General features: G+C 39.6%; 1 protein-coding gene across 3 annotated transcripts in view; it reads right to left on the bottom strand.

The window, feature by feature from the left end:
• USH1C (USH1 protein network component harmonin) overlaps positions 1 to 21,458 on the bottom strand; it is a 53,446-nt gene extending 31,988 nt beyond the window's left edge. The window contains exons 1-12 of one of the 3 annotated variants that reach the window (XM_063333123.1): positions 21,275 to 21,458; positions 17,343 to 17,410; positions 15,285 to 15,428; positions 14,639 to 14,777; positions 6,346 to 6,454; positions 6,219 to 6,243; positions 5,431 to 5,488; positions 4,560 to 4,663; positions 2,800 to 2,884; positions 2,305 to 2,364; positions 1,966 to 2,022; positions 1 to 143 (exon numbers count right to left, since the gene is read on the bottom strand). In XM_063333123.1, coding sequence (XP_063189193.1) covers positions 1 to 143; positions 1,966 to 2,022; positions 2,305 to 2,364; positions 2,800 to 2,884; positions 4,560 to 4,663; positions 5,431 to 5,488; positions 6,219 to 6,243; positions 6,346 to 6,454; positions 14,639 to 14,777; positions 15,285 to 15,428; positions 17,343 to 17,410; positions 21,275 to 21,310 — 1,028 coding nt within the window. In that variant the 5' untranslated portion in view covers positions 21,311 to 21,458. The remainder of the gene's footprint in view (positions 144 to 1,965; positions 2,023 to 2,304; positions 2,365 to 2,799; positions 2,885 to 4,559; positions 4,664 to 5,430; positions 5,489 to 6,218; positions 6,244 to 6,345; positions 6,455 to 14,638; positions 14,778 to 15,284; positions 15,429 to 17,342; positions 17,411 to 21,274) is intronic. The other 2 variants (XM_063333122.1, XM_063333121.1) reach the window with 2 other exon arrangements.
• Positions 21,459 to 24,657: the final 3,199 nt, after the last annotated feature.

Genomic DNA, 24,657 nt, shown 5'->3' on the forward strand with positions numbered 1-24,657 from the left:
AATCTCTCTTTCTCTTGCTGCTCTTTGATGATCTTGTTAGTCTCCAGTGCAAGTCGCTTCTGATGCATTAACTCCTGGCGTTCCTGCTCACGAAGACGTGCTTCTCTCTGCCTTTCATCTTCAGTCATAAACAGCTCCTTTCCCTGCAATCAGAACCACCACACAAAGCAGTTGTGAAAAAGTCTCATGAATGTAGTTCTTCTAGCAGATCATTCAAAACAGATTACGTATTAGGCACATCTGCCATTTCCTGACATTACTTTTTCTGAGGAATGCTTTCTGAAAGACCCGATCACTTCATTCCAAAGAGCTACTCCAGTTTCATTCTCGAAATTATGATGTGCTAAAAACCTCCTAAGAGGCAAGGCAACTACTAAAGTCAGCAACAATAGCACAGGGGTCATGCCAAAGACATGCTCAGTGTGTCACCCAGAAGAAACTCCACATTATACTTTATTGAAATCTAATTGAGCAATGCAATGCTAGAGAACAGCACATTGAATGAATCCCAATGTGGAAGACAACTACACAGCAACTGTGTTTTAATGCTCTTGTGGCTGCCGTGGAAACATACAGGGAACTCAAATACAGGAAACATACATTGCCAAAAGGTTATATAGTTGATGTGTTTAAGTTGGTTTTGTTCCTGTTCCATTTGCTTTACAGTTAAGAAACGTGCACTGTTTTCTATTCAAGAAAGATATTTCCATGGTGCTATTTGTGGAACGCTTCGATAACATCTATCTAATTTTCACTACTGAAATTAAAATCCCGTGTTAGTTAGGAAGGCAGAATTTTTCATGTCTTTAAGGCTCAAAGCAGACAGCTTAAACAAAAACAAGCAGTGAAGAATGCCTTTGCACTACGGTCTTTGCTGACAGAAAAAAAGTAGAGAAGCTGTTTCCGTTTGCAACCTCCTCTTCAATACAAAGATGTGCCTTGAGGAAAGGAGAAACACACAAGGTGGAGTAGGATGGAGCAGAAGAGTTCCATAGCAAAAATTCACCATTTGAAGGATGCAATCCCTGTGTAGGGGATTCTGTAGCAGATCCCATCTTTTCTAACAGTTGGTTACATAGCTGGGAGTTGAAACATCCTCCTTAGGATGTTGAGTTCCTGGAGCCTTTGTTTAAACAGCATCTACAATGCCTCCGACAGCTGCATCTTTTGTTACTCTAAGAGTAGTTTAATTAAACCATGAATTCCTTAATATAGCTACAGAGTATACATGAGCCCTTAGAAGTAGCTTAATTGATTTATTAAATCTTGCTTTCCCTATTTAATTCAGTTGCAAGGCAATTAGAAAAATACCATCTTTGATTAGTCTACGGAACTTGAGTATCCTCTTGTATATAACTATACATTTTACTATAAGAAGGATTAAAGCAGTAAAACCAATAAAACATTTATTGAAAGCCACACTGAAGTCAGTGGAAAGATTTAATTAACTTCAGCTGGCTTTAGATTAGGCCCCAAAGGCATATAGTTCTGTTGTACAAAACCGTGGAAATTGAAAACTGAACAATTTTCAATGTGCTGATACACTAAAGAGATCAGATAAACAGTTACACAGGGAATTAATCTGGAATAAAACTCGGACATCAGCTATTCACAAGGAAAAAAATGACTCCAATTCACCTTTCGTGTTTCAGCAGAAGCAGCTATCTGTTAGAACAGCAGCTCTCAAACATAGGAAACCATTCTGATAAAGTTAATTTCCATTCCTTGTCAAGGGAATGGTTTTGCGCTGGCCCACAGTCACAAAAGTGTTTTATTTGAGAAGACTGTGGATAGTTATTAATGAAATAATCAAAAGCCACTCAACACTGCCCTGTTTTGACAGAATTCAGAGGGACAGACATTATAATGAAACACAGCTTCACTTCTTACCTATTTATTTTTATAATTTATTTGCCCACATAGCAATTTCCATAGATGTTCTGCTTTTATAAATATACTACTTACAGCGCCTGCTACCACCGAGATAGTCAAAGTACGACTACTTTTGAGCACTCTGACAGCCTGCAAATTAAAGCAAAACAAAAATCAGTCTGAATTAAGCAATAAAAGGCCTGCACATACAACAGGATGAGAGATGCTGGTTGTCAAGGCTAGAATTTCCAGAAGACCTACCTGAACTAAACAAGGTGGTAGATCAAATGTCCAAATTCCTATGTTCAAAACACCACCTCTTTGTCTAAGCAGCCCAATATCAAAACATACTTTTTGCAGCCAGGAAAACTGGACAGATGCTTAATAAGCTGACAGTTATGTATTTGGGGAATTAGGAAGATTTGATCTTACCTCTTTATGATCCACATTAGAAAAGTCCACTCCATTTACCTCAACGATCTGATCACCGACCTAAAGGAGTTAATCCAAATTTTAGTACAGATGCTAAATTAGTACATATATTAAATGAAAACAGGAAAATATATAGTCTCTACCATTTTTAATACAATAATCGTAGGTACTGGCAGAGTCTAAAGGGAACAGAGCGGAAAGCGGCCAGGCCTGCACATCCTCCCATATTAGCATTTCTTACTGGCACCGAGTTCGAATACTGAACTCGATGGACTGTTGGTCTGACCCAGTAGGGCACTTCTCAAGTTCTTAAAGTTTAGGAAACTTGCTTCATTTTAAATGTAACCACATGGCATTTCTTTCATGTGGGGAAAAAAAAAAAAAAAAAAAGAAAAGAACACTGTTAGTGACTTTACAGTGATGCAGTATCCTTGTAGTAGTAAATACCAAACAAGATTTCCTTGTGGCACATACCTTGGAAGGTGGCAAACTTACCTCTAAGCCCACCTCTGCTGAAAGAGAACCCGGCTTAACATTACTGATGAAAATGCCTGGTTTTTGTGTTGGACCACTGGAAATACTGGTATAATATAAAAACAAACAACACCAAAACCACATTTATAGGATAATATTTATAGAATAATACGGTGTAATGCATTGAGCACTCTTAGTTGTTTTCCCGTAATTTGTTTCTGTTGTTGTTTCAGCTGGAACGCAGTTGACTTTCTTGCCAGCAGCTGGTATAATGCTATGTTTTGGGTTTGGGATGGGAATACTGTTGATAGCGCACTAATGGATTTTGTTGTTGCTAAGAAGTTAAGGCCTTTTCTACTCCTCATACTGCCCGGCCAACGAGTAGGCTTGGGAGTGCACAAAAAGCTGGGAGGAGATGCAACCAGGACAGCTGACCCCAACTGACCAGGGGAATATTACATGCCATGTGATGCCATGCTCAGTATATAAAGCTAGGGGAAGAAGAAGGAAGGGGGTGAACATCTGGAGTTATGGCGTTTGTCTTCCCAAGTAACTGTTACATGTGATGGAGCCGTCCCTTCCTGGAGATGGCTGAACACCTGCCTGCTGATGGGAAATAGTGAACAAATTCCTGGTCTTACTTTGCTTGCCTGTGTGGCTTTCGCTTACTGAGTAAACTGTCTTTATCTCAACCCATGAATTTTTTCTTACTTTTACTCTTCTGATTCTCTCCCCTATCCCAACTGGGTGAGTGAGCAACTGACTGCATTGTCTGGCTGGGATTAAACCACAACAGTCCTTTTTGGCACCCAACAATTTACTCGAGATTGGTATCTTCAACCCTGGGATTAAAAGTCCCATGTTGGGCACCAAAAAGCACTGTCATGGTGGAAGAATTAATAATTAACACTTTTTCCTCACCGAACTGCAGTATACTATATGTATAAAACAATGTTATTTTTCAAGATTATTTATTAAAAGAAAGAAGGATGTTTCAAACAGGAGCCAATATCTAGCCTAGAAACTAATCTGCAGTCTAAGATAGGCCCAAACACAGCAACGATTTTTGTAAATAGTATATCCAGCAGGTGATGTTGAACCACCCCTCCAGGTCTGTAAATAATTTTTTAAAACTTTTATTTCTTCCAAATAATATGAAAGAAAACTTAAGCTTTAGAAAATATTCTGTACAGTTCAATCTTGATAACTTCAACTACATATTCCTAAATATATGACAAATCCTACAATATCACTTCTACCCCAAAACCTCCATAACTAGCTGCAAGAACAGGAGTCTTAGAAATATGAACAGATCCTTCTCAAAGTCTTTCAAATTCAACATTACATTTAGGAACTGGATATAGCTGTGTGATGCCTTCTTAGTTCTGAAAAGGGTCAAAGAAAGCAGTCGACGCTCAGAGAATGAACCTGACACTGAATGGCACTGGAAGTTGCTGTCACAGAGCAGCATTTAAAAGTATTTTAAAATATAAAAACATTTAAAAGATCCAATTCCATGACAACTTGTATTATGTCACTTTCAGCCTGCTCTTTTTTTTTTTTTAATTTAAAAGATTTTTTTTGTTTCAAGTCAGAACTTGTAACGCTTTATGCTTTGTCTAATAATACATATTATGTGCCACAGATACCCTCCTGTTTCAGTTTGCCTTCCTGATCCAGCATGGATCTCCATTTTATTGATATCGTATCAATGAAGAATCAAGAGTCTTGGATGTCTAACTTAACAAACCAGTGACATTAAATAAGAAACATGTACCCACCTGCATCCCATGCCTTTTGTACCAATCAAGCTAATGAAAACTTTCTTCTCTTTATTGTCTCTCCCTCCAGAAGAAGCAAGACCAGCAACACTGCCCTTCCCTTCCTGTAGGGGGATTAAAGAGCGATGCAAGTGTTACTCTGTGTTGAAGCTCTATCAAGACTACTATAGAACCCCACGATGCCAGGATCAAACCCTGCCAATATCAAGATAAGATTGCTCCAAGGCCCTGCTGGAGATGAATGTAAAGTACAGTCATTTCGGTGGAGCTGCACAGCTGAGGTGAAAGCCTGAACTTATCTTTGTATTTGGAGAAGATGGTTTAAATAGTCAAACTTTGTCTTCAGAAAAGGGTGAAAGAAAATTAGGGGAAAGTGATATGGCAAAATAATCATTTAGATGTTCCCTGACAAACGAGCTGGAAAAATACATGATAGTGCTCACTATTTAACAAAATCTTTCTTCCTGAAAGCAAAAGAATCATAACTGTGGTCTCTTTTTTCATTGCTGCAACCCATCGAAGTCACTTGCATTCATACCTGTCATTGCTCCACTAATATAGCTAAGATAGGCCAAATACCCTGTTAAAGATTTGTATAGTAGAACTACAGCCTGGTAAGCTAATAAGCTCAAGCAAAGTAAAGTACCAATTAATGAGTAAAAGATATTTTATTTGTATCATACCCTTTCCTTATCTAATGATTCTAGAATTGTTTCCTACCACAAAAGATGTTTCTCGCAGAATACTTGTAACAAGATATTGCATCATAGAAATACGTACAATAACTTCTGTGATAAGCTCTGCTGAGAAAGTGTTCCAGAACCATTAGAGATTTCCCAGAAGACATCTTAATAAAACATTGATCTCTTACCTCAGACTCTGACACAAATTGGTCCACATATTGCCATTTAAGGGGTTCGTCTGCTGAACTGGAAGGAAAAAGTAATTTAAAACAGTGACAAAAATAAATGTGAATGTACTCAAGAAACTACTTTGGAATGTGGCCTCCTATTTTGCATCCACAGGTTTCTTTGGATACCATTCACAACTGGTTTATTTTTTAGCAATATAAATAGAACATCAAACAAACATACAATTATTTAGGCTAGTAAAGCCGATTGAACATAAATTTGAGAAAATCTCCTCAAGTGAAACACTTTTGAGAAACTCTAAGAAAAACTGTGAAAATAATCATAATGACTTCAACAGCTTATATAAGCATCTGTGCAGAGACATACCTCCCATCATTAACATTTCTCAAACATTACACCTAAAGTTTCAAAATTTCAACAAAAATTGGAGGAGGACAACAATTTGAAGTTTTTCTAAGCTTTGAAGCCATCCTCAAATGTTATGTACACACAGTAGCAGTGGAGCTCTCTGTTAAGCTAGGTGCATTGATAATGAAATTTCCAGGCAATATCCATGAAAAGTGAGGAAATGAAAACCGGTTCACTCAAGCAAGCAACAGGCAGAAAATGTCAGATTCATCAAACAAGACATCTGCCTGTTTATCACAAAGAACGTGCCATTTTAATGAGCTACAGAGATGCCCATTCACACCTTTACAAACATACAGATAAACACAGACGTTCTTTGGATATTGAAGAGGCTATGTGAAAATGAATATCCATTTCTTTTCAAACTAAATACCATTACCTTTTGACAGGTATCATGCCAACATCTGAAAAAGAAAAATACTCTGCTAAGTAACACTTTTTACAGATCACTAGCAATCTATTAACAGCTATCTTTAGTGACACAGGTGATTTTTGCTGTTACTTACGTCTTACTTTTATGGACACTATTTTCTTTGTACGAATGAGGTTTATGACTTCTTCATGTGTGCACGAGGAAATAGAATATCCGTTTATACGAACTATCTCATCTCCAACCTCAAAAAAGAAAGGTAGAAATAAAAATAGATAGTGCAATTAAGCAATGATGCAATCTGGCAATCACTCTGATGCAAAGGTTTGATAATGCTGAGTCCTAAATACCTTTTGAATTTCAGGTAACGCCCAGATCAGATTTACCTGTATTTGTTTGAACATAACATTTAATGCCAAAAGGGCAGGTTAATGGCTAAATAACAATTTTATAAATAATACGTAGAGGAAAGGATAAAAATTAGTCTCTACACATCAGACTTGTAGGATACAGATTACCTTAAATACAAGTGTCCATAATTCACTTAAAATAAGTTTGAGGTTATTTTCTTCTTTTATACTTCAGCAGTTTAAGTTTGCTTTTACCACATACTCTGAGATACCTTCTTAGCTATTTTGATCAACAAGAAACTCAACTTGGTCTTATTAACTCGCCTTATTCTGGATTCAGAAAAATGCATTATTTTAATGGAATTTAGCTCCGTTTCAGGTCTGACATCTGATTAGTTACAACAGTCATGTACTAACATAACAAATGCTTATTCTGGGGTTCAGTAGCTTAAGTCTTCTTGGATCACCTACATTAGTAATAAAATTGCATGCTACTCATAGGTGACAGATTTTCAAGTGTTTCACAGCAGCAACCCCAGCCTTCCAAACCTGTGTGCCATATGTCTCACAAAATGGGTATATGAAAAACAACTGCATTTTGCCACACAGGTTTCATCTGTTGTGCAGGAAAAGATGTAGGGGGTTTACTAATACAGAAACCCAACAACTATACAGGCATTCCAGAGGGGAAAAAAACCCACACCTACATAACTAGTGTTATATATATATATATATGTATACACAGAGAGAGAGAGAGACAGAGAGAGAGACAGAGAGAGAGAGTGAAGCTAAAAGATAATCCTTGTTGCTCATGTGTAATACCTGCCTCAAAATAGTTCAATATTGTTCTAAACAGATCACAGAAAAACATGTCACAAAGTCTCACGAAGCAATAACAGCAGAAATACAAAAACAACCCAACTACCTTCCAGCATCTTTCTATAAGTATAGGGCATCAAAAAGAAGTAACGTATCTGGAAGCAAGAGACTGTAGAAACAAATCCACACAGTGCATGCAATTCATCTCCAAGACTCATTGACTGATCCTAAAAAAGGCCAGCTTTACACAGAAATTACATATGCCCTGGTATATAAATTAAGTACAAAGACCATTCTATAGCAGTGAAGACAATTCCTCCAAAGCAGGGTGGCTCCATGTAACCTGCTCTCTAGGAATCACCCCTGGCACATGTTATCACCCAAACTGCATAGGAACTGATGGAGAGTGCTTGCTGGCACAGATCAAAGGCCACACTGGGGACCTATCATGGTTTTGGCTGGGATGGGATTGGACTTTCTTACTAGCAGCTGGTATATAGTGCATACGCTATTCCAGTAGGCAATACAAATCAATCCTCCACACAGTAGGACAGATAAAAGATTACTAGGAAGTGGCTTTAACAGCAGATCATCTTACACCTCTGTACTTTGATCTCCACAAGCACAAAGCCAAACATCTTGGCTTTACTGCTCTCCAGTAGCGTTTGTTACGAACTACTGTGAATATTTATTATGTAAAATGTATCAAAACCCCACCTTGATAGTTGACAGGACTCTTCTCATTAACGTGAGCAGAACAGGACTTTGTTCTTAATAAAACTTTGTGTGCCTCCTCTCAAATATGTCTGCTTTCATGGCAATATTGCACCCTAGCGAATGATTGCCTAACTTTTTCCAAAGTTTCAAGCTGCCAAATTTCATCTGTTTAGGGTTAAGTTTTCCATGCAGTTATCTGCATCAAGCTGATTTCAAGTTTAGCAAAGCTAAAGCAACCAGTTCTAAACACCACCAAAAAAAAAATAATCTAGGTGGAATGCATTGTCATGCTCATTTAAAAAAATACATACAACCATTTTGTTGAGAGGCTCTGTGCTTTCACTTTAGATTTGGAAAAGGTCCTTATACTACAAATTGAGTATTAAAAGCATGATTTTTACAGTTTTAGTGAACATCTTTATCGATTAAAAAATTTAGGGGGAGCAGCAGATTCACCACATGTTTGGTGAAAGTTCGTTAATATAAAGACTCTGGCCATGATAATACTGATTGAGGGGAACTTCCCTTTCATCCAGTTGCTTTGGGACTGCTGGCGCACCAGCCTCTGCTACAAAGGTCAACTATGAACGCATTTTCAGCTGCTGCTGTGGAATATCTGAAAAGTTAGCTCTTCCGGATCACAGGGAGCACAGGAGACTCATCGAGAACAGAAAAGCATGAGAAGCTTCATTCAGCCCTAACCACTAAGTGAGAAGATGCCATTGTGCAAAAAATCAGTATCTGCTTACAGAATTAAAGACTTCATTGTAATATTTACACAACAGTTTTACAATAAATACTGTAATCTTTAACACATTTCTTAAGTCTGTGTAAGCAGCCTTAGATAATGCTCTGATCCAAACTTTTTTTTTTTTTAAATGTAAGAGTATTTTTTTGCTTTTGAGGCAGATTCTTCCAGGCTCCCCCATAGAGACTTTCCAACTCCACTGTCACCAGAAAGTCAGAAGGTAATGCCACCAGTCTTAGTGAGACTAACGAAGTGATCTACTGTGGCCACACAGACTAAATCACACAGCATAACCACTGGTTTTTTCCATCACACAAGTTTGATGGGAGTATCTCTGCTTGATAAGGCTTAAAAGAAAGTGAAGTCAGTCTGGCTGACTGAGGACTAGCACGGTTCATGCAGTGCAGTTTCCTTTCCACTGAATTTAAAGATTTTTAGCTGACACAACGCAGCATCAGAAGACTATGAAAGCAAAGAAAATGCAGCATGTGACTGTCCTGCGGGAGAGAATATGCTTGCAGAGGCAGCATACGACCGACCGTGGGTCCCCAGCCCCTAACCAGTGGGGCTGCTGCTCCACCTGCTGGATATCCAAAAATCTCACCCAGCACAACGGCCTGCGTGCAATTTGCAACACTCTCAGGAGCTTGACTGTTTTCATTTAAGCCAGTCAGATTTTTGATATGATCATTAATAAGTGCAGAAATCGGTCAGTACTGAAGACTTTTGAACATACAATCTGTGGTAAAAAAGCAGAATTAGACAGGGAAAAGCACATGGGGTCTGCAGTTTAGTGCCATGCCCCTGGTATCTCTCACTACGAAACAACACTCACTAAAACAACTTGTTCCAAACAACCAAAACCACATCCATCCACTCACGCACCCACCCATCCCACAGGCCAGGCAGCCATGCCATTGCACTCCTCTTTCCCTTGCAAATACACTGCTAAATTCTAAGCTAGTTCCTCACCCCAAACCCAAGAATTTAGCCTAGTGCTGTTCCATTGCCCTCGACACTTCAGGAAATCCATTGTAAATAATGCATTTTTAGGACTTGGATTAGCACTGGCAATGTGACTGTATTGCCAAGAAGCAAAATGGCTCAGAGACAGACTTGTGACACTGTGCATAAAGACTTAATATTTAGGATTGTGCTGGTTATTCTAGGAAGTGGTAGGAAAGCGAGTGACCTCTGCTTTTCAAAGGAAGGTTGAGTTAGTAGTAAAATGCTCAGAAAACTTCTTCCTCCATTCCCATCTCTGGCCTCTCTCTGGATTACTCACTTGCAAAAATACCAGAAGTTTGTGTGTAACTAGTTAACCTCAAGTATGCAATGTTGACCTCATTTGATCTACCCAGACTTTTCTATTGTTCTTACACACTTGTTGTTGGTGGGGTTTTTTGTTTTTAGTTTAGTTCAAGATCCCTCCTTTATGCACACCTTCCACATCATGCGGACTATAACAGACCATGGAGCCTGAGTTTGCACAAACCCAGCTTTTTAAAAGGGTAACCTAACCTACTGTTATTAACTGCAATGCCATAACACACAGATGCGGCACGGTTTTAGGACTGCAAATGGCAGTGTTGTTTGCAAGTCTCCACATAGCTTCTGTATCAGCAGAACTAGTATTGTTCTGAGGATGTCACCATTCACTAAGCAAGTCATATCTTTTAGTATTATACCACCTCCTTAACAGGCACACACTTACAAAATTCTAAATGCAGCCAAGAACTTATTTTATTTTTGCTCCCGTATGGGAATGAGCTTTTCCCATATAGATATTTTTAATACTTCTCTTTGCTGAGCTTCAGTCTAGTACTCTTCACTCATGCTAATGACACTTCTGTTACTGACTGTCAATGTAAGACTGATGGCATTTTAGAAATACCTCAGTCTATGCTGAGCTACAGGAGGCATAGGCCAGCAACAAACTGTTTCTTTTTAGGACACTTGAACAGCTTTTCCTTCAAAAAACAAGTGTCCATATACTGAAGTAATTAATAGTTGTTTTCATATATTTTGTTACTTTTGTACTGGTATCACTGTATACCAACCTTCTGAATCAAAAGCAGTAGAGATAAAAGTCTGCAGGGTTGAGCAGAGCAGAACAGTAACAAATATTTTGTTATTATATATCACTGTTTCCCCTTTCCCTATCAAACAGGGAGATGACAGACTTTCAAAAGAAAAGCTGCAAACCTAACTTTTCCCAAGTAAAATGCCTATTATTTGTAACTTTTAACATGAGAAATATCATATTTAGGGCTTTGAGGAAATTGAAGGGTTTTTACATAACATCATCACTGTTTCAGATTTCTCATTTTGTATACTTCTTCCATTTTCATCATTCATACCAATCTCCACCTCTTTGTATCCCCACAGACATAAGTATCAGAAAGCAGAGGGGGGAAAGAAAAAGGATGAAGTACATTTCTTCATGAAAGGACAAAACACTTGACTGTGCGAGAAACTGCAGTTAAAAAAGGGTCAAAACTACAAATGCCTCTGTAAGCCTGCATGAATATTCAGTCATTTTAATGTAACTTGGAAACTACTTCAAGGAGAAAACGTGCAAAATTAATTTGAATTTTTTTTAAAAAGCAGCAGGACGTAAAAGTGATGGTATAATAGAAGATCATTATACCCTTCCGAGACAGCATTTTTGGGATAGAAAATGTGTAGAGATTTAGTTAAATAAAGCAGGTGGGTGAAATTTCAGAAGCAGTTGGCTTTACTGTGAGACAGCAATTTAGAACAATGGGTTGCCTGTCAGCTCTTGTTATTCAGTGGGGTTCAGAAAGCGTCTAGTGCCACCTATTATGAAGGCACTTTAGGCTGAGCTTTAAGACCACATATCAGAAAATGGAAGTCAGGCAGTTACATGAGCTGCAAAGCACGACCTTGTTCATATTAATACACATAATCTAACAAATTCATAGTCAGTCTTGAGCATATTTTCCAGCCCAAAGATCCTTTACAATCCCATTCACTGTCACCAATGTGTAGTACAACAGCCTCAGTTACAGAAAGCCCATAGTGCCTTTCTGCATACTGAGAAAAAATGAAAATTGACATCCTCATAGTAGCACAACGACTAAGCATAAGTCCTTATCTATCAATCATGTCATAGAATTGTTTAAGTTGTAAAGGACCTTTAAGATCATCAACTCCAAACATTAACTTAGAACTGCTAAGTCCACCACTAAACCATGCTCCAAAGCATCACATCTACAAGGCTTTTAAATAGCTCCAGGGATGGTGATTCAACCACTTCCCTGGGCAGCCTGTTTCAATGCTTGACAAGCCTTTTGAGGAAGAAATTTTTCCTAACATCCAGTCTAAACCTCCCCTGGTGCAACCTGAGGCTGTTTCCTCTTGTCCTATTGCCTGTTACTTTGGAAGAGGCTGATTGCAACCTCTGTACAACCTCCTTTCAGGTAGTTGTAGACAGCGATAAGGTCTCCCCTCAGCCTCCTTTTCTCCAGACTGAACAACCCCAGATCCCTCAGCCGCTCCTCATAAGACTTGTGCTCTAGACCCTTCACCAGCTTCGTTGCCATTCTTTGGACACACTCCAGAATCTTAATGTATTTCTTCGTTGTGAGGGGCCCAAAACTGAACACAGCATTCAAAGTGCACCTGACCAGTGCCAAGTACAGCAGGACAATCACTTCCCTAGTTCTGCTGGCCACACTATCCCTGGCAGAAGCCAGGATGCTGTTGGCCTTCTTGGCCACCTGGACACACTGCTGGCTCATATTCAGACAGCTGTCAACCAACACCCCCAGGTCCTTTTCCGCTGGGCAGCTTTCCAGCTGGTCTTCCCGAAGTCTGTAGTGTTGCACGGGGCTGTTGTGACCCAAGTGCAGGACCCAGCACTTGACCGTGTTGAACCTCATACCACTGGCGTCAGCCCATCGATCCAGCCTGCCCAGGTCTCTCCTAGAGCCTTCCTACCCTCAAGCAGATCAACACTGCCACCCAACTTGGTGTCATCTGCAAACTTGCTGAGGGTGCACTCGATCCCCTCATCCAGATCACTGATAAAGATATTAGTCTGAAACAAGCAGAGAAGCAGAGCCGCAACACAGCATTAAGATGAAGTGTACTAGCGTGACTGTTTAAGACTGGGGCTATTAAATCCAGCAGCATTAATGCCTTCCAGTATTTTCCAGGAGATATTTTCAAAAGCCATAGAAGTGACTGGTCTTTGTCTTTTTCTCAGTTTTCTATCAGCGGAGGAAGGATGCAGCTGGAATCTCTCTACTGAGCTGATCACAATCCAAGCACAAGTCTCTTGTCTACACTTCCCATTCCCACTGTGCAGTGTAGTGCACAAGATACACAGGCTTTTGTAGTGCAAACTCTGGCAAGGTGCATCAATGCCCTTTTCTGGAGTTACGCACTGGCAAATCCCATGTTTAAAAGTAGACTACCAACACATTCAGCAGTGTGTTTGTGGTGTCATATGCCACCCTCTCGATTCCAACTAAATAAAGAATTTGTGGGCATGTATTCCCGAATTTGTGGTTTTGTTCTAAGAAGGAGCTTCTGAAAGCACCCAGGGAACTGGTCATGTGCCTGTCCAGAGCAGGCTGACAGACAATGGGACTAATTCAACGATGTTTCTGAATTAGTGAATGGGATATATAGGTATGAATGCACAAACAAAAGGGCATGTGCATGCATGCAAACAGACAGGAAAATTTATTTAAATTTTAGAAAGCTCTCACAGCATGAATTATACAAACATGGAAACCTAACTTTGACTGACTTGTTGATAGAGCTTTTTTTTTTTTAATCTAAGAGAGTCGTGGAGTTATACTGAAGCATACCTACAAAACATTAGCTTAATTAAACACTGTAATGAATCATGACAGCCTAATACATTTTGGACTAGTATTAAATATAATCGTTAAACATCCTTAAACTTCCAGCAACTATTCACAGTTGACAAATTTAGCCAGGCACACGAGCTTTTCTACTCAGAAACACAGACCGTATCAGCTTTGAAACCACAGAAAAATGAAGTCATTTGCCATGGCAATTGCTCACTTCTCTATGAGCAAGAAATGACACATTGAAAAAAACCAAGCACCCAAAACTTGATTGTGAATTGCATAAGTACTTATTCAGAAAAAATGTGTTTCTATACATAATTATTTTTGCCAATTGTTACAGTTCATGTATCTAAAATTTAATCACTGAAGTGTAATTCTATGCAGTACAAAGGATACTGGAAATGGTTAAAAATAGGTTCTTTCTTTTATGTACTTCCATTGCATAAATCAAAGCCTCCACAATTTATACACGAAGTTCAAATAAACACTTCATTACAAAAATTGTATCTGTGCAAGGTGGAAGTAACATCTTTTAGTATTTATATGCTATGTTCTACATATAATCAGAATTTGGCAACTTAAAACACTCTTCTACAGTCTAGTTCAAGATCTTTCTTTCCATCTGTTTTCATTTAACTGGTCCTACTCATGAAGTAGACGCACTCCAGAAAGACCTTTTCTCTTCATATTTTATCACATCCCAAATGTGAGAAAAAAAGTTTACCTATCATTAAAATTGGTGAAAAGAACAATTTTAATAGGTTGATTCGCCATGGATATAATGGTATTTACTACGGCATTGACTTATGTGTTTTATGAATTTTATTACAAGCGACAAAGAGCACCTAGCAATAGCTATTTCTAAATATTAAAGAACAACTCTTACTTCCCTAACATTGTAGCAAAAGGTTTTTTGCAACACAGCAGTCATTAATATAATTTTGTTACCTGAAGTCCAACATTGTCTGCCTGTCCTCCTTTAACTAACTGGGAGATGAAGAGGCCGCAGCTAAATTCCACTCCACCTCTCACACTTATTCCAAGTCCTTCAGGATGCAAACGATCCAATCTCACCTCTTTCAGCTTTCTGCAAAAATGGAAGATACTCAACTACTCAGCTTTATAACACTTTGTGGCAATGACGTTTCATATGAAAGTTACACATTATTTTTCTCTATAACATTTAGGCATGAAAAAAAGCAAGTTGACTGAAGTTTGGATGGATGTGTGTTAAAGCCATCAAATATTTTCCATAAGAAAAGACATCTGCAACCACTGAAGCTGTCTGCTTCTAGAGGATTAGAGCTATAAGATTTTTTTATTATTATTAAATGCAGGAGAAATAAGAAAAGATTGTTTTGACCGCAACAAAATGAAAGCATTGGGTTTGATTCCCTTACACTGCCTTTACTAGATTAAACTACTTGGCAAACAATTTCAGGTAGCTCAAAACTGTACTTCTAGCAAATACATGAAAAGTAAAAAAAATTGTGCCCAGCTCTACACAGGCAACTGGTATTTTACTTGGAATTTGTCTGAAAACTCAGTACTTCCTGCTTGTATTTGTTAGCCACATTGTTCTGCATTCTCTTACCGTGATCTTTTTGGCGTAAGCTGATCGTATTCCACCTGGTGTTTTAATGGGATAAGTGGGCGGATAGCATCAAATAGAGGCAATCTGCTTGGTTCGTTAATCACAAGTTTTAAGTCCCCCACGAGCACTGGGAGATTCATAGATCTACAAAAACACAATGAGAAAACAGCCACAGGTAACCAACACAAATCACTATTTAATAACTTGCTGTACGTGTATCTTCAATGTTTGCATTTCCCTTCAACCTATTTATGCAAATATTGTTTTAATCAAAGCAAAATAGCCTCTGAGAAAGCAAGCTTTCTGTAAACAAACAGGAATAACAACTACCTCCTTCAAAATTACTGAAAAATCCTATATATTGCCTTTAGCTTTTAAGGTCACATGCATCACTTTTACAGATGACATCTTTAATTTCAGAGTCTCAAAAAGATTTATGGAACTGTCTACTACACTTTTCTCTCCTTATTAGTTAGCAATCTTTCTAAGTCAATCTAGGCTACAAGCTCCTTCCTCTCCTAAACTTAGGGGACTGACAAATTGTTTTGATACAGGAAAAAAAAATAAAAATCACAATGCTCAGTAGCTAGAAGACAGACTTATTTTTTTTTCCAAATCAAAATTGAAGGACCATCAACCAATAAACAAAATCTACAGAAGTTAAACTGCTGTGAACAACTGTTTTATGAGAGTTATACAAAGTAGTATCCTTGATACAGTCAGCACTCAGACAGTTGTAGGTTTAGAAAGTGTACTTCGTTGTCCGAGTGGAAGAACAGCTCCTCAAGGTTCAGTGGAGCTACACAACATCCACTTAAACTTAGTCTAAATTATTTGCTGTTCTCTCTCTTATAATTTACATTTCCTGGCATACCATATTTCTGAGGTGTATGCCTCAGAATACAGATCAGGAATGCATATTACATGGGATTAGAGGTAAAATACTTTTGGAAATGCTGTTCACAGTGAAGCAGACATTAAATGTTATCTCCAACAGCAATTGCACATATTTTTGCCCTGGAGTACTTCATAATATATTGCAGAAAAGTCACATATCATCAGCATATGTTCATAGAAATATTGGAAATTCTGCTCAAGTCATTGCAATTTTGGAAATTGAAGGAAAGTTACTATGTGCATTGTTAATTTTGTAACTGCAAGAAGATTTTAAATAATTAAGAGCTTCTGAATCAACGAGCTTTCCAAACAAGAGGCTTTATCAATGGAGAGGCAATTAGACAGACCTGAGTGAAACTGAATCAGATATGCAGCTGAATACACCCATAACTATAGCTCAGTGCAAACATCAGATGGAAACGTCTACATTTCACTCAGATGAGATGCTATTAATTAAGATATGAATGGAAACAATGTCTATCAGAGCCAGTTCTCTATGACGAGTGGAAAATACATTCTCATCTTCTTTGAAAAACAATGGATCAGACGCTGATCTCATTTGCAATGATACAGGTCCTAAGCAACTGTGGTTTAAATCAGTTCAGCAAAAGGATTGGTAATAGGCCTATCAACTTACCATTTTTTACCCATTATGCTGTAATAAGCCAGAGTTGTTAAACATGCCAGATTCCCAGATTAATTTTTTTCAGCTTTCCGGTAACAGTTGCAAATAAATTTTTATCTGAATAGTTATCAAAAAATCTTTGAAAAGCAAACTCAATGAAAACCTCTATTGCAAACAAATAAGCACTATTTGGAAATATTAACAAATTTGATCAATGCTCTCTCCTTTTCCTAAGAACAGTTTTATCATTCAAGTGCTTCCCCCCCACCGTCCCCATACGAGTCCACCAAATTCTTTTACAAAACTGCCAAGTCATAAAACCAAAGTAACTTTATGGGTGGTTACAGACATGCTCCTTCCTTGTCTGCAGGCTACACTGTAAAAGTGTAAGACTTCATTAAACACAATGAAAACTATTACTTCAACTACTTTTCTAGTAGCGTAGAGAACCACCACTTAAAATCTTGAATACTCACTCTTTACGTTTAAAAACATTAGTAAAATTCTACATGAACATATATAAAGCTAGATCTTACTGGTGATACATCCGCAGCACATCATAAAGGTAATCTTTCTCCGCTTCATTGTCAATTAGTAGATTAACCTGAAAACCCAAGGACATTATTGTAAATCTCTAACTAAATAGCCACAAATGTTGAACACAGAAGACTTTCACAAATTCTTAAGCCACAGAGCAAAGATTTCAACAGGCAAACACTTTTTTTTTTTCTAAAAAATAAACACTTTTTTGCAATAGAGTATTACCTCACAATGTGAAACTTAAGACTTTCTAAAATCAGTATTACAACAGTTGGTCAAAGTGGTAAATACCGATACATTCTGTAAGCTAGATTTCCCCTCAGCTGCAATATTATTACAATAATATCATATTTGCCTTACCTGATAATCACTGTACTGTTGAATAAATGTTTTCAGAAACCTTTTTGGCCATTCATTAACATAGCACATGCTGTCACAGATAAAACCACCACACTGAGATGATTATAATCTATATTCTGTCATCCAAACCACTGATTTCAGGATCTGAGTTACGCCAGCTGCTACGCTACTGTTCCTCTTTGCTCTCAGCTCTTAACTGATAGAACTTGCTAGTTATTCTTTCCTCCCCCACGTTTACTTAAACCAGTGTCATATTACTATGTCTGCTCTTAGATAACTACAATAAAATTAAGCAAAAAAACCCCCAAGAATTCTCATATGAGGAGTTCAACTTATGTTCAGTGACAGTGAGACCCCCATTGATCTTACGTTCAGCGAGGGGTCACATCACATTAGTTTTACATTTGGACAAGCCTAATGTTTAGGAGAACAATTTACATCTGACCTAAAAGCTAATATTACTGTGACATGAAGTCTGAGGACCAATTTGCATACTTAAAGAAAGGCCCATTCTTTCTAGGTTTGCGTTATATCCTAGATGAAATACATGCTTCATATTCCCTTTGTCCCTTTTGGCTCTCTAAAGCCAGCAATGCTCCACATACAAGTGGTTTTCTATTACTTGTTTCCTCTGGAAAAAGACACTTGCAAAACCCCTAAAGGCCAAAAAGCTACATGTAGGACAAGATTGCTTGACAGAAATACCAGCGAGTACACCAATTTATTCACAGTGAATTTCAAAACATAGAAGAAAAGTCTGCCTTAAAAGGAAATAAAACAGTTGCAATAAAAATACCAATACTGTCCATAGGTTCAAGGCAAGGTAACACGTGCAAAATTAAGTCCAACATCCATTTTTTCCTTCCCCATCAGGAAAAAATATAACATATAAATCAGCTTCAGTTCTAGCATATAGAACTCAATCCCTAGTGCTAGCTAAGGTGCTGTATGAGCAGTGTCTCATGAAGAACATTAAATGTTTAAGCACATCAACCCCACACAACAACAAGCAAAACCATCACCATCTTTTCCCCTGATTGGGAAAGCAACTAGTAACAACATCCCATTTTTCTCCTGATATGCTAGCTAGATAGTGCTGTCTCCTACTGCCTCTCAGGAACCAGAGGGCCATACCTACATTCTGCCATTCCTTCTCACAAAACATTCAGTCTTTCTGTTTGATTCACACACTTCTCACCCCGCACCAGCAACTTCCTTATCCTCTGACAAAAACACTCAAGTGACTTCTTATATATTCAGAATGCTACAGCTGGGTTAATCTTCCTCGTGCATCTCTAATTAGGTCATTCTTCTCCTGCTGCCTTCTATTCCACCAATCATTACTTCATTGTAACCACCTGCATCTCTTACAATTTTCCTAATTCATTAACTCCTTGGGACAGCCTTACTTTAGACATGCACTTTACCTAGGCTTATCAACAGCTTCTAAGAACTGAGCCTAATTTCATAAATCCTAGAAGAACATGCCCCCACATGTTAAGGAAAAAAAAAAAAAAATCAGTGGTGACATGATGTAACTTGGATCAGAGGATTATTTTACTATCTATTTCTCGAGAAAATAACTGTGGAGGCATGGGATTATGATTTCACAGTTTTTAAACCAAAAATATTAAAAAATCATCTGGACAGAGTCCCTGGCAACCTGCTCTAGGGGGGATGGAGCAGATGACCTCCAGAGGTTGCTTCCAACTTCAACCTGTGATTAGTTACAGGTATCTTCATAGTAATTGCATAATTTATAATCCTAGAACACAAAGAGAGTTGCTTATGATCTATTCTTTACTATATAAAATGCACTGTTTTTCACAGACATCAATAAGGAGTCATCACAAAACTGCACCTACATACAAAAGTAAAATAAAATCTGGCGACAAGTCTATATAAGTTCATTCAGTAGCATAGAAGTTGTGGGGAAAAAGGCACTTTTTGGTGTGGAAAAAGTTCAGATTACAATAACGCACTACTGTAGCATTAGTTCAATCTGTCAGCTTTCAAAAAATAACACAAAGTTCTATTTAAGCTACTCAGCCTTTGAAAAATTACTGAGGGGAATGGAAGAACTGGGCAATTATTTGCATATATTACATATTTTGCATTGCTGCCTGGTTGATAGGGAGAACTGAATAAAATTGGTAAGAAAAAAGAATAACGTGAAAGTGTCAAATAATTGAGGAAACTCAGATCCCGCGGCTCAGCATTTTCACTGTTTTGACAGAGAAGAATTAAGTATCCGAGACATTAAAATTGCCACAGAAGCCACTAGAAGCAGGACTATACAGAATAATTTAAAGGCCTATTCCAGTATCCTCTTAGTCAGATAAAATTTTCAGTCAGACATGCATCCTACTTATTTGCACCAACAAACACTAAGTCTTATGTTATCAGGGGTGGGACTAGAATGATTTATGAACTATAGCAGCAATGAAAGGGAAAGGGTTTAAAGTTCAAGATGGTAACCATCTGCCTAGGAACCTGAGTCTTTATAGATAGGTTGCACAATCCACTGTTGAGTTATACAGTAATAGGTAGCAAGCAGAAACAACTTGCTAGAGGGCAACAGTCATCACTACGGAGTATCCAGGTCCTTAATGTTTTTGAACTTCAGTTTGTCATATAGATGTTTTTTTTGCAGCCCTTCTACTTCACTGTAACAATTCTTCAGTTAATGGCTTTATTACCAGGTGATACTTCTAGAAAATGCAGCATTACACTGCTTTGAAGAAACTCCACTGAAGTAGAGTGAAGCTGACCAAAAAAACCCAACCAATCTCCCCCACAAAAAAACCCAAAGGGCCACAAAACAGGACTGAAAACTTTGGTCTGAGAGAGTCTTAAATAGCTGTGGAAAAACATCTTTTAGATGTGTAAATAATTTTCTCCCTCATCTCCTTAAGCACAGATTACTTTGCTCACACAATTTAGAACTCTGCTGAGCACTCATTTAACTGGGTAAATGACAAAATGACGTGCCAGGCAGACTGAGCCGCTCCGTGTATCAAGTGTATTTGCACATGACTGCACATGCACAACGGCACTGGTGAATGTTAAGATGGAACCAGAGCCTCCCGAGCGCCGGCTGGCAGCGCACAGGGCTGCGGCTGCCACCGGCCCGGGCCTGGACTTCAGCACCTGCACTTTTGCCTTCCCTGAACTGGGCGCAACATTTTTTACGTGATATTAAAAATAAAATGAATTGTAACAAGCCCTGAAAAAGCTCATGCGCTAAGGAATGTTTCTCCTCTTCTCTCCCTCCCTTTTAAAGGGTTTTAAAGTTTTACAACCACCCCTCTCACAGGAGGCTGCCACCCGCGCCATCGGCAGGGCAGCGACAACTTTCCCGAGCTCCCCCCTTCCGCGCCGCTCACTCCGGGATACGGGCAGCCTTCGGGCAGGGCCAGCAGGACGCCCCAGGCCTTCCCGGCGCCCAGCCCCCGCCCGCCGCTTCGCCTCCTTCCCTTCCTGCAGCCCGCGGCGGAGCGGCTCTGCCCGCAGCCTGCGCTCGCCCACCGAGGCGACCCCAGGCGTCCCTGGGCCCCACTACTCTTACCTTGTGCCGGAACTCACGGGCCACCCTGCGCTCCATGCTGAGCTGGGTGCGGGCGCGGTGCGGAGCGGGGCGGCTGCGCCGGTGAGGCCGCGCCCCGGGGCGGTGGGAGGCGCGCCCGTCGCGCTCCTCGCCCGCCGCCGCCTACAGCATCCCCGGCCCTCGCCCGCCCTCGCCGCCGCTCCAATACCTCGCTGCGTTAGCGGCACGAGCCACCGGGCAGCGATAACCTCCCCGCGACCCCAGGCTTTGCTTGTTTAAGGCCAAAGCAAAAAGAGAAAGTAAAAGAAAAGCCCCCCCCCCGAATGTTACCTGGCCTTTTCCCGGGGCTGATTTTTCCAACTGGTGCTTCTCATACGGCACGGAGCTCACATCCAAACTTCTCTTTTGTATTTGTAGGTATGTTCATCACTAGCCCTACTATTTAAAAAATGCATGAAGGTGTGAAATTTAAAGCATGCTAACACCTGGAGGGGGGGGAGAGGGAGAAAAAGAACTTGCTTCCATAAATTTCTCTACTGCAAATAATCTCTTTTTTTTTTTATTTTCAGGTAAACAGGGTGAATCTGATGTATCGCTGTGTAATTCTGATTTCTACCAGCCTTCCCCACTAACAGAATATTGTTGCTTATGAATGTAGTCTCTGACATGCCTACTGTGAGTAACTGCGTAAGAATCAAGCTCAGTGTGCCTGAAAAGGACCCTATTTCAGAATAATCTCTTTTAGGTTTTTTTGTCTTGGGCTGGTTCTTCTCCCACTTTCCCTACTGTAGTACATGATAACAAAGACTTCTGCAACCAAGGCTGGAAGCAAGTGGAGGAGACCTGCCAACCTATGTCCCTTAGTCACCCTGGGGAATCAGCTTTACGCACATAACTCCAGAGGGAATGTGATTTAGGTAAGCACAGGTAAGCACACTGCTCCTCCTTCCAACAGAGTGGGAACTTGTATGAATACATAAAAAGGCATGATAAAAAAAAATCCATACTGCTAAATACAAACCTGTTTTATTATTTCTGTGTGATAACCTTTGTAAGCTACACCAGCTCCTCTAGAAATTGCTCTTACCCCTTTCAGAAGATGGCTTCGCTGTATTGGAACAATTCAATGGGATGTACACTACCCATTTTTCATATCAGGTGTCAGGAATAAGAGAGGAATGCATTTTAAGCCTCTGTACAAATAAATACAAAAACTGTTTTCAGAAAACAATTTTCTGTGAGAAGTGCAACTATTAGTACACAAATAATTTGTCTTCTATCCAAACTCCAGTATCACACAATATTGAAAAGCTATCTCATCTAAGCATTAGACACACAGATACAGTGTTTCTTCCCGGAGTACGCAAACTAAAATTGTCTTATAATTGAAAAGAGAAGGAAGGAGATACATGAAATTTAAATGACACATAAAATACCATGTATGTTTCCTTTAAATTTACATACAGACTATAACAATCATTGATATCTATCAATTGCTTCTAGAAGACTTTTCAGGAATTTTATAAGCTGAAAGTTAAGTACATTGGAAAGTTACTTTTTCATATAGATAAATTTTCCAGGAGTCAAACTCCTCCATGTAGTAAAATATAGTGGTGTTAACTTAATTTGGTGATCTGAAAACTGCTCTGAAACATCAGGTAAAGGACACATCACAGAAAGGAATGAACTTGGTGGCTGTTAGTCTGCTGTTACATGAATTCCGGTCCTCTACTGTGAATAAACACAAAGCAAACAAACCCACAAAGCTACCCAATGCTCCCAAACTGGAAGTTTGATAATCAGAAAACTTATGAGATTGTTCTGAAGTTTACATTACTTCAAATATGTCATATTAAAAGATGGTACCATTATGACTGTTTATTAGGTTTTGATAATGAAATATTTCACAGCAAGAAATCAAATTGCATCCAAATTAGCATCAGACTAGTTTCAAGTTTGCTACTTGTGGGAACAACACTTGTGGGTACATTAAGGGAAAATTAATAAAGTGGGCAGCCCTTTTAGTAGGCAAAGAAATACATTAAAATGTGTGTTGTGTAAACTGATTCCTGTTGCTTTTAATCTACTTTTTCTACTTCCATTAATGTAATCTGGACCAGAGAAAGTGCACCAAAGCCTGGTGCATTCAGAGTAGATGGGCTCTGCTACAGGCTGAGGCTAGCATGTAATTCTAAATATCTGTTTGGGGTTATTGGGAAAAAGGCTGTGCGGAAGGAAAATAATATCTTTTCTGTCTCACTTTCTTTTCTCTCATACGCATTCTCCCTCCAACATTTACAGAAGAGAACAGAATTCTCAGCGAAAACATCACTAGTTTTCCATCATTTCATTAGAAATGAAACACTTGTTGCAGCAAGAAACACAATCCACAGGGACAAATTACAAAGGCAGAAAAGAGATCTTTTTAATGACTTACTGTTAACAGACTTCCCAAAGCAGTCAGAAAAGGCCCCTTTTCATCTGAGACAGTTTCTCACCTGGTATGGGCAGCTTCTAAAGCTTCTGTTATAAGATATGCAAACCTGAAGAATGATGGGGAGGGAGGCAGCAGCAGATGGGAGAGGGAAGAGAACAGAAAAAAGGTTACAGTGACAGGAAGAGGTGAGAGAAAAGGCAAAAAAATAATGGAAGAAAGGTAAAACAGACAGAAAATTTAATCACAAGAGGAAAAAAAAAAGAATAAACCTGGAAAACGGTCCACAAAGAACTCAAAATTCAGGAGTGTGCATTTATAGTAACAATAAGTTATCAGAAGTTGCGGAACTAGCCCATACGCATTGGCTGCCTGCCGCATTCAGTTCGTGTTTTACTCCTGCCTTTCATCACTCAGGTTCTGACACCTGTTTCAGCGGGTCGGGGGCAATGCTCCCTGTTTAGCACGGACAACGCTCGCTGCCCCTCGGCACAAGCAGGCGGCTCCCCGCAAGCTGCCCGTTCCCGGCCGTGCGACATTGCCAGCAGCGAGCGCGAAGCAGCCCCGGGTTCCATGGCGCTAGAAGCGGGGCGCAGCCTCGCACCCCACCGCGGGGGTCTCGGCTCCTGACGAGAAGCCGCAACACTAAATCCTTTCCTAAACCCCAGGAGAACGGCAAAGTGAAAATAAACATGAGGAGCCAGAGGAGTTAGTGCCCGGCACAGGTAGTCAGGGAGAAGCCTTAGTAGGGCCGGATCCGCTCGGCTGCAGAGGCCAGCCCGGGGCTAGGAGCTGTGCTGCGAGGCGAGGCGTACCGCCTGGGGTGGGTGCTCAGGAAAGGGGCGGAGGGCGGGTGGGCGGTTGATAAACCCCCCGGCCGCCCCGCCCCCGAGGGCGGGATGAGCCCAGGGCGCAGGTAGCGGCTGGTGCTGAGGGCCACTCCGCGGGAAACAGCCGCTGCTCAGTCCCC

Source organism: Chroicocephalus ridibundus, chromosome 4 (genome assembly GCF_963924245.1).
Source record: "Chroicocephalus ridibundus chromosome 4, bChrRid1.1, whole genome shotgun sequence".
NCBI lineage: Eukaryota > Metazoa > Chordata > Aves > Charadriiformes > Laridae > Chroicocephalus > Chroicocephalus ridibundus.